We start from the raw sequence: 12497 nt of genomic DNA, 5'->3' as shown, positions 1-12497 counted from the left end.
TATTGCAAGGGAATTGAATGCAAGAGGTAGGGGGTTAGGCTTCACTTATGAGGGGCATCAGTCACACAACATCTGGAGTACCGTGTACAGCACTGGTAACTGTATTTACAGAAGGATGTTTATTAGACTAATACCTGAAATGAGCAGATTGACTTGAGGAAAAGCTCGACAGGTCTGTATATTCCAGAGTTTAGAAGAACCGGAAGTTAACTAATTAAAAACCTATAATATCCTGAGGGGACTGGATAGGGGGTATTTCTTTTTTGTGGGAGAAGCTAGAATTATGAGTCATGGTTTAAAATAATAATCTCCCATTTATAACAAAGGTGAGGAAACAATGTTTTCCCTAAGGATTTGGAGTCTTTGGAATTCCCTTTGTCAAAAGGCAGTGGATTCAGAATCTTTAACTATTTTCACGGCAGAGGTAGATTCTTGACTGCCACATGAATGAAACATGAAGATAAAGTTAAGGTTAAAATCAGATCAACCTTGACTTCGTTGAATGGCGGAACAGGCTCGCTGGGCCAAGTGGTCCACTGCCAGTTCATTGTTCGTATGCTAGCCATCATATCTCTCTGGAAAACAATAGGGTGGATTTGATGAGGGCAGATTCCAGATCTGAATGCAGACAGTTTCTGTCAGTAAAACTGTTATAGGTTGGTTTGCAAACAGGGTAAGTGTCCAGGGTGTTAGTCAGACTACCTTGTGCAACAACTTGGATTTAAGTAGCACCTTAATATAATGAAATGGCCCAAGGTGCTTTACAGGTGTTTTATAAGATAATGTGTGGCAACGAAGAACATAAGGAGATATTCGGTCAGGTAGCCAAGAGCTTGGTTGAGGTTGTACTTTTCCTGGTTGTCTTAAAAGGAGAGAAGTGAGGTAGGTAGGTTATCCTGGAGCTGAGAACCTGAGTGACCAAGGCACACTACCAATGGTGAAGCAATTAAAATTGAAGGTGCACAAGGTGAATTGGAGGAGAGTGGGTTGTGGTTTGGAAAGAATTGAGAGAGTCTATTAAGTTCCTGGAGGGATTGGAAAAGGACGAAGAATTTAAATTCTGTGTTTACCTTGCATTGAGCACAGGCCTAATAGGAAAACGAGACTTGCTGAGAGTTAAGATATAGTTACCAGAGATTTGCAGGACCTCACGTTAGCAGAGGGTAGAATGTTGGAAACTAGCCAGGAAAGTATTAGAATAGCCAAGTCTAGAGTTATCATAGAATCCCTACAGTGTGTAAGCAAACCATTCAGACCATTGAGTCCACACTGACACTCTGAAGACCATGCTACCCAGATACTGTTAAAGTACAGATTTGAGACGGCCCAGGGAATCCCTTGTGGACTCAGACCTGTAAACCTCTCTCTTGGTTCGTCATAGAGATCGTACTCTTTGGAAGTCTGGAATAAAATCCTCTTGCAGACAGTTTAGTTTAATTTTAGTCATCCCCTTTATTCACTAATAGCATCACTGTTACCATATAACACTGATACCTATAAGCTAAACTAACTGGGTTCTAATAACCTTGGAGAATAGGGTACCAGCTTTTCAAGTGCCCCAGCAGGCTACTCCGATGTACTGATACAAAGTGGCTTCCTTTATACAAAAGTTTACAAAAACGTTGCATGTTCTTAATTAGACAGATAACAGTGAAAGACAATAATTCGTAAAGAAGAAAAGTTAATTGACAGGTCTGTGTACACTTGACTGATCACTCCTACAGGCTTGAGCTATCCATCAGATGGGAAAAAGAAATCCAGCCGAGTTAGGCGTCTGCGGCGAGATAAGTTCCTATAAAGAAGTACCAATCTAAATTAAGCGGGAAATGTCATAAGGTAACCTTGCACAGCTTGCATGTCTGATATCATTGTTTTACGAAATAGCTCCTTAGCAAGGAGGGTAAACGTTTGACCATAAAATGGCTTCCTGACAGATTGTGTCAGAATCTCTTCAATGTTAGGTTTAGAATAATTTTAAGCTGGGAGCAGATTCATGCTTTTTATCTTAAGCACAGAATCATTCTGTACCTGAGGCTGAAATGTTACTGCAAGGTTGTATTTAAGATGAAGAATTAGTCTCGAATTAAACATGCCTGTTCAAGTTTGTGATTCAAATTCAAATAAGACATAAGATCTGATTAGTTAGAATTGACAGTGGGGCAGTCAGTAAGGTCTGTAAAAACAGCAAGTAAGTTAAAGCTTTATCAATATTTCCTTTTACAGAGTTTGCATTTCATAACCTGTAATGGCTGCTCAAAATCATCAAAAGTCTCAAAATGCAATTAAATTCAATCCAAAGCAGATAAGCACTAAGAGTTAATTTTCTATGGATTCAACAGCCTCAGCACTAAAATGGTCTCTCTCTCTCTAGTGTCCTTTTGAACTCTCAGGTCAGGGTTTTGTAATAGCAAAGATTTCTTTTCTCTCTCTGACTGCCCTGCTTGCAAGGGGTAATAAAAATCCATTATAATTGGCAGCAGCTAACTGTTAATTACAAAGCTTTTGATAGTACTGAGTTTAGTTTCAAGGTCAGATTCAAAATCTGTCATTAATTTCACAAGGGAATGGCTGTGAAAGTTATCACTTGGTGTCCTGTTCACACAGATTCACCGACGCCAAGGCAAATGTTCTTAATTAATGCTGCCTGACCTGTTGCGCTTTTCCAGCAACACATTTTTCAGCTCTGATCTCCAGCATCTGCAGTCTTCACTTTCTCCGAGTTGATTTTAACCTACTGCGAATCCTCTTGCAAGGATGCCTTCCTTGAAGAAGCTTTCTTCCTCCCTCTACAAGGATTTCAGTGAGTCACTTTCTCACTGCACCGCCTAGGAACCCTCCAACCACAAGGGATGAATGCAGATTTCTCCAGCTTTCTCATTTCCCCTCCCCACCTTATCTCAGTCCCAACCCTCGGCTTATGCCCAAAACATCGATTCTCCTGCTCCTTGGATGCTGCCTGACCTGCTGCGCTTTTCCAGCAACACATTTTTGAGCTCTGATCTCCAGCATCTTCAGTCCTCACTTTCTCCTCAATGTTCTGAATTGCCTTACAGCATCCTGTTATCACTTGGTGAGCCCAGGTCTCCCTATCTTTTGCATTCTTTAAGTTTCCCCCCTTTTTCTGAGCCTTCCCGTCTGTCTATTTTCTAGTGCAGTAAATGTGTTCTATAATTCAGCATTACAATTTAGACTAAATGTTTAAAGGCAAGTTTTAAGACTATAGACTTTCTCAATACTGCCAAATGCATCCTATCAAAAATAAATAGGTATTTATTCTTAGGATGGTAAACTGGCCATTAGGTTCAAACAATTGATTAACAGTGTAAGTTACCTTCCCCAACAAGTATGATATAACAATACGTGCTTAGGCAGGAGTCCTCAGAGAGACATCCTCATCAAACAGACCTTTATGCATAACAGACTTTCATCAGAGCAGTCTTCATCGAGCAGTCTTCAATAGGCAGAAGAAGAGCAGAAAGGGAACTCTTCACTGGGTCTATCATCTCAGCTAAAGAGCAATTTAATGAATTCCAAACAAACTTCCTCCTACCATTTCATCTTCCCCTAACAAAATATTCTTCTATTTTGCTTACCTTCATAAATCTGTAGTTTCTCAATATAGCAATCTGAATATATGGTTATTAAAGATAGCCAATTAGATTTAAATGAGACAAATTGAATCTTTTGACTTTCGATCTTGAGTCATAGAGCAAAAGTGAAAAACAACATTAAAGTTAGACAGGATTACATTTGGAGCATTGCTCACTGTTTTACTGCCCATTATGGGGAAGATATAAAAGCAATGGCAAAGATTTAACTTAAATTCACTAGGGTTATGCTGGAAATCAGGAGATGGTTATGAACTAAACCTTTATAAAATTTGTTTTATTCATTTCTCCATTGGGATGAAGTACTAATTCTGGAAAGATCTTAATTTATGAATAGTGATGTTCAGATAAACTGATTTGTCCTTTTCTTAGCAAGTGTTAGGAGTACAGAAAAGTAAAATAGTTGCATTGAATTACCGGGAGATTAGACAAAATCATTACATAATGTTATGGACCGGACTAGACCACGCCATTTGGATATAGAACTGGCTCAAAGGTAGAAGACAGAGGGTGGTGGTGGGTTGTTTTTCGGACTTGAGGCCTGTGACCAGTGGAGTGTCACAAGGATCGGTGCTGGGTCCACTACTTTTCGTCATTTATATAAATGATTTGGATGTGAGCACAAGAGGTACAGTAAGTAATTTTGCCGATGATGCCAAGATTGGAGGTGTAGTGGACAGCGAAGAAGGTTACCTCAGATTACAACAGGATCTTGATCAGATGGGCCAATGGGCTGAGAAGTGGCAGATGGAGTTTAATTCAGATAAATGAGATGTTGTGAAACTTGAAAGGGTTCAGAAAAGATTTACAAGGATGTTGCCAGGGTTGGAGGATCTGACCTACAGGGAGAGGCTGAGCAGGATGGGGCTGTTTTCCCTGGAGAGTCGGAAGCTGAGGGATGATCTTATAGAGGTTTACAAAATTATGAGGGGCATGGATAGGGTAAATAGGCAAAGTATTTTCCCTGGGGTCGGGGAGTCCAGAACTAGAGGGCATAGGTTTAGGATGAGAGGGAAAGATATAAAAGAATCCTAAGGGGCAACTTTTTCATGCAGAGGGTAGTACGTGTATGGAATGAGCTGCCAGAGGAAGTGGTGGAGGCTAGTACAATTGCAACATTTCAAAGGCATCTGGATGGGTATATGAATAGGAAGGGTTTGGAAGGATATGGGCCAGATGCTGGCAGGTGGGACGAGATTGGGCTGGGATATCTGGTCGGTTTGGACGAGTTGGACCAAAGGATCTATTTCTGTGCTGTACATCTCCATGATTCTATGACCTAAAAATATTGTAAGAAGGTAGCCTAGACCCTAACTTTTTCTTATTTTAAAGACTATATTCAAGTTGCAATTCAACTGGTCAAACTACTCTACATTGAACAAAACGTCATTTATTCAACGTCATAATTAAAGTACAAGAAAAGCAAGAGAACTTAGGATAACTTAATTCTATTGGAACATTTAACAGAACAATAATACGCTATTGCGAATTAAGTGTTCAATATAGTAATATTCCATAAACACATCCCTTGGCAAAAAGGCAAATCTAAAAACAGATTTTCTCTCTCGCAATACCCGCAGTAGAAAGAGAAGCCCCAACTACTAGCTGTAAGCAAGATAGGGAAGGAAAAGCTTCTGCTTCATCAAGACTGCAGCACCTTCTGCTGAATCTAAAAGTTTAAGAAAAATCTGCACGCCCTGGTCTTTGAGAACTGGTCACACCCAATAAGCTGCCTCTATTGGTCCATTGTTTTTAAAAAAAAAACAAACCCCAAGTCTTCACAAGCTGTTTATTGGCTTTCCAGTTGGACATCAAAGCACTTCTGTCTTAAATCGTCTCTTTCAAAAACAAAAACAGGACAAAACAACCTCTTAAAACCACAACATCATCACATACAAGTTAAGCTGTGGCTGTGCTGCAAACCCTTGTTAAAATGGGTTCTGGTAATGATATAACTTCTGATGATGGGGGGAGGGAATCTTAACTCGTCTAAACTAAACAACAAAGACTTAATCAACTAATTGCTTGTTTCTTTACAATACAACTAAACTTATTTACTGAAAAAAAAGTCTTATTAGTTACCCTGATAAACATAATTAGTGTGCCTCTGTCTGTAATAGAGTAGAGAATGTGATTTCAGTTGCATACTCTACAAGACCAAAAGCTGACAAATCAGCAAGCACATTGTGGGCGGCACGGTGGCACAGTGGTAAGCACTGCTGCTTCACAGCGCCAGAGACCCGGGTTCAATTCCCGCCTCAGGCGACTGACTGTGTGGAGTTTGCACAATCTCCCCGTGTCTGCGTGGGTTTCCTCCGGGTGCTCCGGTTTCCTCCCACAGTCACAAAGATGTGCAGGGTCAGGTGGGCCATGCTAAATTGCCCGTAGTGTTAGATAAGGGGTAAATGTAGGGGTATGGGTGGGTTTCGCTTCGGCGGGTCGGTGTGGACTTGTTGGGCCGAAGGGCCTGTTTCCACACTGTAATCTAATCTAATCTAATTACTACAGGCAACTTTTTGCATACAGGATTTCTATCCAAATTTTTTAATTAGCAGTTTAAATATTATTGCTTTTGGTCTAATTTTCATGCTGGCAAGTCTCGTTATTTATTGTAATGTTGTTCAATTGTATTTATTTCTGTACAGTATAGTGGAAATACAGAAGGATGTGGAATACAGACTACCGTTTACGATAAACAATAAAACAATCAATTTAAACATGTAAGTATTTAAAGTATACATTTGTTTCTTTTTCCCTTTTTTTACGCTAAATTCTAACAACTATTGAGATGTTAAAGGGTTAATTTGTTCTGCTGACGTAAGAAATTCGATATCTCTGGGTTGGGGGTGGGGGGGGTGTTTTCTGTCTTAAAGGCAGGAGGTGACAAACTAATCATATTCTGTAAATGCTGCAGTTTAAGGAATCGCCTAACCTCTCACTGTACATTGTTTTTGTTTGGCAAGTGAGTGTGGGGGCGTGGCAGGGGCTTGTGTCTTGCATGCATGGCTGACTGTGATGTATCAAGGAAGGATGGTTCCCTTGTTCGGGGAGCCTTGCTTGACATGCTCAGCAAGCATCGTAAAGAATGTTAAGTGCTCCTCCAAAAACTGGTACGTACTTAAATAAACTGTGGCTGTTCAAAGAAGTTGGCATATTGCAGTTGCATCAAGCATGTAAGAATCTCAAGAAGGGAACCTCTCACTATAGCCTTCCATGTTGGCAGCCTGTTTCATGAAATGTCCTTTGAAGGATTGACATACTTCAAGCTTTTTACATGATAAAACATGACATGCTGATTAGGCTGCAAACTCTAACAATTTTGGTCTAAGATGCCGACTGAGGAAAGGTTGAGTTGAAATGTTGCTGTTATTTGATCAAATTGAATTTTTCTTTGTTTAACAAGCTGCAGCTCTTAAACGAAAATGTAAAAATGCAGCAGGATCAGAGTCCTACGGCACGGAGTCAGGCTCTTTGGCCCAAACTGGTCCATGCCAACCAAAATGTCCATCCACTCTAACCTCGTTTCCCTGCACTTGGCCCATATCCTTCTAAACCTTTTCCTATCCATGTATTTGTCCAATTTAAATGTTGTTAATGTACCTGCCTCAACCTCTTCCACTGGCAGCTCATTCCATTTGTGTGCCACTCTCTGTGTAAAACAAAAATAAAATGGCCCCTCTGGTTCCCTTTTATTCTTTCCCCTCTAACCTTAAACTGATGAGCTCCAGACCTCAATTCCCCAACCCTGGGAAAGAGATTGCATGCATTTACCCTGTCCAAGCCTCTCATGATCCTATGCATCTCCACAAGTTTCCCCCCCCCCCCCCCCTCAGTCTCCTATGCTGTAAAGAAACAACTCCTAGCTTGTCCAACATTTCCGTATAACTCAGACCCTGAGTCCTCGCAACATCCTTGTAAATGTCTTCTGCACTCTTTCCAGTTTAATAACATCCCTCCTATAGCAGGGTGACCAAAATTGAATGCAGTACTGCAAATGCGGCTTCACTAATGTCCTGTACAACTGTAACATAACTTACCAACTTCTGTACTCAGTACCGTGACCTTTTAAGGCCAGTATGCCAAAAGTCGTCTTCACTGCCCCTGTCTAACTGTGACTCCACTTTCAGAGAACCATGCACTTGAGCTCCAAAGTTTACATCCTCCCAGTGCTAATGCTAAGGAGGCACTCTGAACTGTATGGGGCTATTAGTGATTGAAGAAGCACACCCTGGTGGACTGTTCATTGTTGCTGGAGATTCTAACCATGCGAATCTCAAGTCTGTGCTCTCTAAATTCCACCATCGTGTGGACTTTGTAATGAGAGGGGGGAAGTGCGCTGGATCTTGTTTATACAAACAATCTCAATGCGTACAGGGCAGGGCCCCACCTCGGCTCCTCAGACCACATCTCTGTAACTCTAATCCCAGCATATAGACCACTCATCAGAGGTGTCAAACCAGTTCTGAAGCAGGTGAAAACCTGGCTGGCAGGAGCCATTTCTGCTCTTTAAGATTGCTTTGAGCACACAGGTGCATGTTTAAGGAGATGGCAACTCTGCTAACTTAGAGTAGAAGGTGTCGGTGATTTGAACTGCACTGATGATGGCACTGTGACCAAGACCATCACTTCTCACCCCAACCAGCAGTTATGGATAACCACAAAGGTGTGTGCGCTGCTGAGGACCAGTGATTCTGCCTTCAGAGCAGATGTCAAGGCAGCCCTAACAACAGTGAGGGCCAACCCCGCAGAGGGTGGTAAGTGTATGGAATGAGCTGCCAGAGGATGTGGTGGAAGCTGGTACAATTGCAAGCTGCCAGAGGATGTGGTGGAAGCTGGTACAATTGCAACATTTAAGAGGCATTTGGATGCGTATTTGAATAGGAAGGGTTTGGAGGGATATGGGCCGGGTGCTGGCAGGTGGGACAAGATTGGGTTGGGATACCTGGTCGGCATGGAAGGGTTGGACCGAAAGGTCTGTTTCCATGCTGTACATTTTAAAAAAAACCTGTCCCCGGCCATCAAAGAGGCAAACGTGCATCCGCACAGAGAATATGCAGCCTTTTTCAGGACATCAGTGATATGCGGAGCATATGGAAGGGTATTCAAACCATCACCAATCACCGAACTGCATCGCTTTCTTGTACTGGTGATGCTTCCCTCCCGGATGAGTTGAACAACTTATATGCACGGTTTATATGCACGCAATGATGTGGCGGCAAGGAAGACCATCTCCCCTCCCAATGCCCAGGTGTTGTCTTACCACAGCCGATGTGAGGATAACTTTGTGTAGAGTCATCCCACGTAAGGCTGTTGGACCAGATAACAACCATGGTAGAGTGTTCAGAGGATGCTCTGATGTGCTGGTAGATGTTGTCACAGGCATCTTTAACACCTGAGTTGTGCCGTAGTTCCAATGTGCTGCAAGGCTGCTACCATCGTCCCCATGCTAAAGAAGGCCTCAGTGTCGTGCCTCAACGACTACTTCCCCATTGCATTAATACCCAGCTGCCTCCCTCACTGGACACCCTGCAGTTCACGTATCATCCCAACTGCTCAACAGATGATGATGCCATCTCCACCACCCTCCATCTGCCCCTGGCCCTCACCCACCTGGACAAAAAGAACATCTGCACACTTCTGTTCTGTATTTAACACCAAGATTTCTCAGAACCTGATTGGAAGGCTGAACCTGCTGGGCTGGAATACATCTCTCTCTAACTGGATCCTGGTCTTCTTGACTGGGAGATCTCAGTCAGACCAGATTGGAGCAGCATCTCCAATGCCATCACACTGAGCACAGGGCTGTGTGCTTACACCATTGCTGTTCACCCTGCTGACACATGACTGAGCAGTGATGCACAGCCCAAATCATATTATTAAGTTCACTGAAGACACAACGGTAGTGGGTTGCATTAGCAGGGATGACGCATCAGTATACAGAGGGGAAGTGCAGCGGCTAACAGACTTGCACAGAGCCAACAACCTGTCTCTGAATGTGGGCAAAACGAAGGACATGGTTGTTGACTTCAGGAGGGTTACGGAGTGACCATTCTGAGCTGGTCATCGGCTCCCCTGTGAAGATTGTGAAGAGCATCAAATTTCTTGGTGTTCACCTAGTAGAGAATATCACCTGGTCCCTCAAGACCAATTTCATAGCCAAGAAAACCCAGCAGCATCTGTACCATGCTGCAGAGAAAATAGCCTCAACTTCTGCCTCGAGCTCAACTCTGACAACATCCTTTTCTGAACCCCTTCAAGTTTCACAACATCTTTCCTTTAGCAGGGAGACTAGAATTGAATGCAGTATTCCAAAAGTGGCCCAACTAATGTCCTGTACAGCCACATGACCTCCTAACATCTATAGACATTGTACTGACCAATAAAGGCAAGCGTTCCAAACACCACCTTCACCACCTAGTCTACCTGTGATTCCACTTTCAAGGAACTAAAACCTGCAATTCAAGGTTTCTTTATTTGGCAACACTCCCCAGGATGTTACCATTAAGTGTATAAGTCTCACCCTCATAAACAGTTAATCGAGAATTTTTTAAACATTAGTAGTTGCAACAGCAAAAGATCCAGTAATTAGCAAAGAGTGTGAAAACAGGGGAAAAAAAAACTACCCCTAAATCAGACCTTGAAGTTAGAACAGTAGATCTTTCATGACTGAAAAGTGTATATGTTTAAAACAAAGTGAATTTCTACTATTCCCCTCAAATAAAAGGAAAATAAATAAAAATGGAACTAAGCCAAACAGAAGAGAGCCATTGTTTTTTGAAGTGGAATGGGAGAAAACATTCTAACAATAAGCACTCCTGAACTAAATATTAATAAAATACAAGATATTGGAAATGTTTTCAGGATAAGGGTTTTACTATCAATTAAGACTTGAACAATTTTATTTTTATTTTTCCTTTTTGCCTGATTAATGCTTGCCCACCTTTCACTTTTTCAGTTGTGAAGAAGAATCCCGCTCAAAATATTGCTCTGCCTTTTCTCCACTGGTATAAGACGACTTTGTGTTTTCCAAGTTTTAACTTTTAACCATAGTTGTAGTTTTGTCAATCCTTTAAAGTGGTCCATTTTTAAAAAGTGAGAAGCCATTGGAACATTTCTTAAATTCCAAAAGGGAATTGTGGATTTTGATGCTCTGCTAAACATTCAGTTTAACTTAACCAGGCCTCTCTCCTGAAAGAACCAATGCCTCTAGGATGTCTGGATGGTAACAAATATATAACCTGTCACTATTACCCAAAATGTATGAAGAATGCTAATAGAAGTTAATATCTATGTTTATACTCCGTGCACTGTATTCATTTTTGGACCTGACATTCTGTAACATGCAAAAAATGGGTCTATTTGTCTAAACTACAAAAAGATCTAGAATAAAAAAGTACAAATTTAATTGCAAATTTTTCCTTCTGCAATTCTAGCTTACTTCCTCCTCAGTTTCCACAAGAGAAGCCTGTGATCACAGTTTTCCCTCCAGTGAGGCACCATCTAGTTGACATACATTCTGCGACATATGTGCAAAGCCCACTAATTACAAATGTATGTAGATAATTTCACTTTTTTAAACTCTAATGATTTTGTGATGTCTAAATGTTGCCTTTCATCGTTTTTATCTTGTAAGTTTAGAAGACTTGTGTCTAGTATGTCGAAGTTCAAATGGAGGATCAATAGACAATAGGTGCAGGAGTAGGCCATTTTGCCCTTCGAGCCTGCACCACCATTCAATATGATCATGGCTGATCATTCTTAATCAGTATCCTGTTCCTGCCTTATCTCCATAACCCTTGATTCCACTATCCCTGAGAGCTCTATCAAACTCTTCCTTAAATGAATCCAAAGACTGGGCCTCCACTGCCCTCTGGGGCAGAGCATTCCACACAGCCACCACTCTCTGGGTGAAGAAGTTTCTCCTCATCTCTGTTCTAAATGGTCTACCCCGTATTTTTAAGCTGTGTCCTCTGGTTCGGGACTCGCCCATCAGCGGAAGCATGTTTCCTGCCTCCAAAGTGTCCAATCCTTTAATAATCTTATAGGTCTCAATCAGATCCCCTCTCAGTCTTCTAAACTCAAGGGTATACAAGCACAGTCGCTCCAGTCTTTCAGTGTAAGGTAGTCCCGCTATTCCAGGAATTGACCTCGTGAACCTACGCTGCACTCCCTCAATAGCCAGAATGTCTTTCCTCAAATTTGAGACCAGAACTGCACACAGTACTCAAGGTGTGGTCTCACCAGGGCCCTATCCAGCTGCAGAAGAACCTCTTTGCTTCTATACTCAATCCCTCTTGTTATGTAGACCAGCATGCTATTAGCCTTCTTCACTACCTGCTGTACCTGCAGATTTAGGTAGTAATCTGCCTTCCTGTTCTTGCCACCAAAGTGAATTAACTATACATTTATCCACATTAAACTGCATCTGACCACTCGCCTAACCTGTCCAGGTCACCCTGTAATCTCCTAACATCCTCCTCACATTTCACCCTGCCACCCAGCTTAGTATCATCAGCAAATTTGCTAATGTTATTGCTAATACCATCTTCTATATCATTAATACATATTGTAAAAAGCTGCAGAACCAGCACTGATCCCTGCGGTACCCCACTGCTCACTGCCTGCTTACCACTACTCTTTGTTTCCTGTCAGCTAACCAACTTTCAGTCCAAGTTAGTACTTTGCCCCCAAGACCATGCACCCTAATTTTGCTTACTAACCTCCTATGTGAGACTTTATCAAAAGCTTTCTGAAAGTCCAGGTACACTACAGCTACTGGATCTCCCTCTTCCATCTTCAGAGTTACATCCGCAACAAAATTCCAGAAGATTAGTCAAGCATGATTTCCCCTTCATAAATCCATGCTGACTCTGACCTATCCTGTTACTA

The 12497-nt window shown here is 41.8% G+C and overlaps 1 protein-coding gene across 4 annotated transcripts in view; it reads left to right on the top strand.

The window, feature by feature from the left end:
• The window catches only part of vps37a (VPS37A subunit of ESCRT-I), a 45090-nt gene that overhangs the window by 6685 nt on the left and 25908 nt on the right, over positions 1-12497 (top strand). For all 4 annotated transcript variants that reach the window (XM_043690127.1, XM_043690135.1, XM_043690152.1 and 1 more), the window contains exons 2-3: positions 6254-6328; positions 11042-11159. In XM_043690127.1, the coding sequence (XP_043546062.1) occupies positions 6254-6328; positions 11042-11159 (193 nt within the window). The remainder of the gene's footprint in view (positions 1-6253; positions 6329-11041; positions 11160-12497) is intronic.

This window comes from Chiloscyllium plagiosum, chromosome 1 (assembly GCF_004010195.1).
Source record: "Chiloscyllium plagiosum isolate BGI_BamShark_2017 chromosome 1, ASM401019v2, whole genome shotgun sequence".
In the NCBI taxonomy this organism is placed as follows: domain Eukaryota; kingdom Metazoa; phylum Chordata; class Chondrichthyes; order Orectolobiformes; family Hemiscylliidae; genus Chiloscyllium; species Chiloscyllium plagiosum.
Note: the sequence above shows the minus strand (reverse complement) of the source record. Positions and strands in the feature narration are given on the sequence as shown.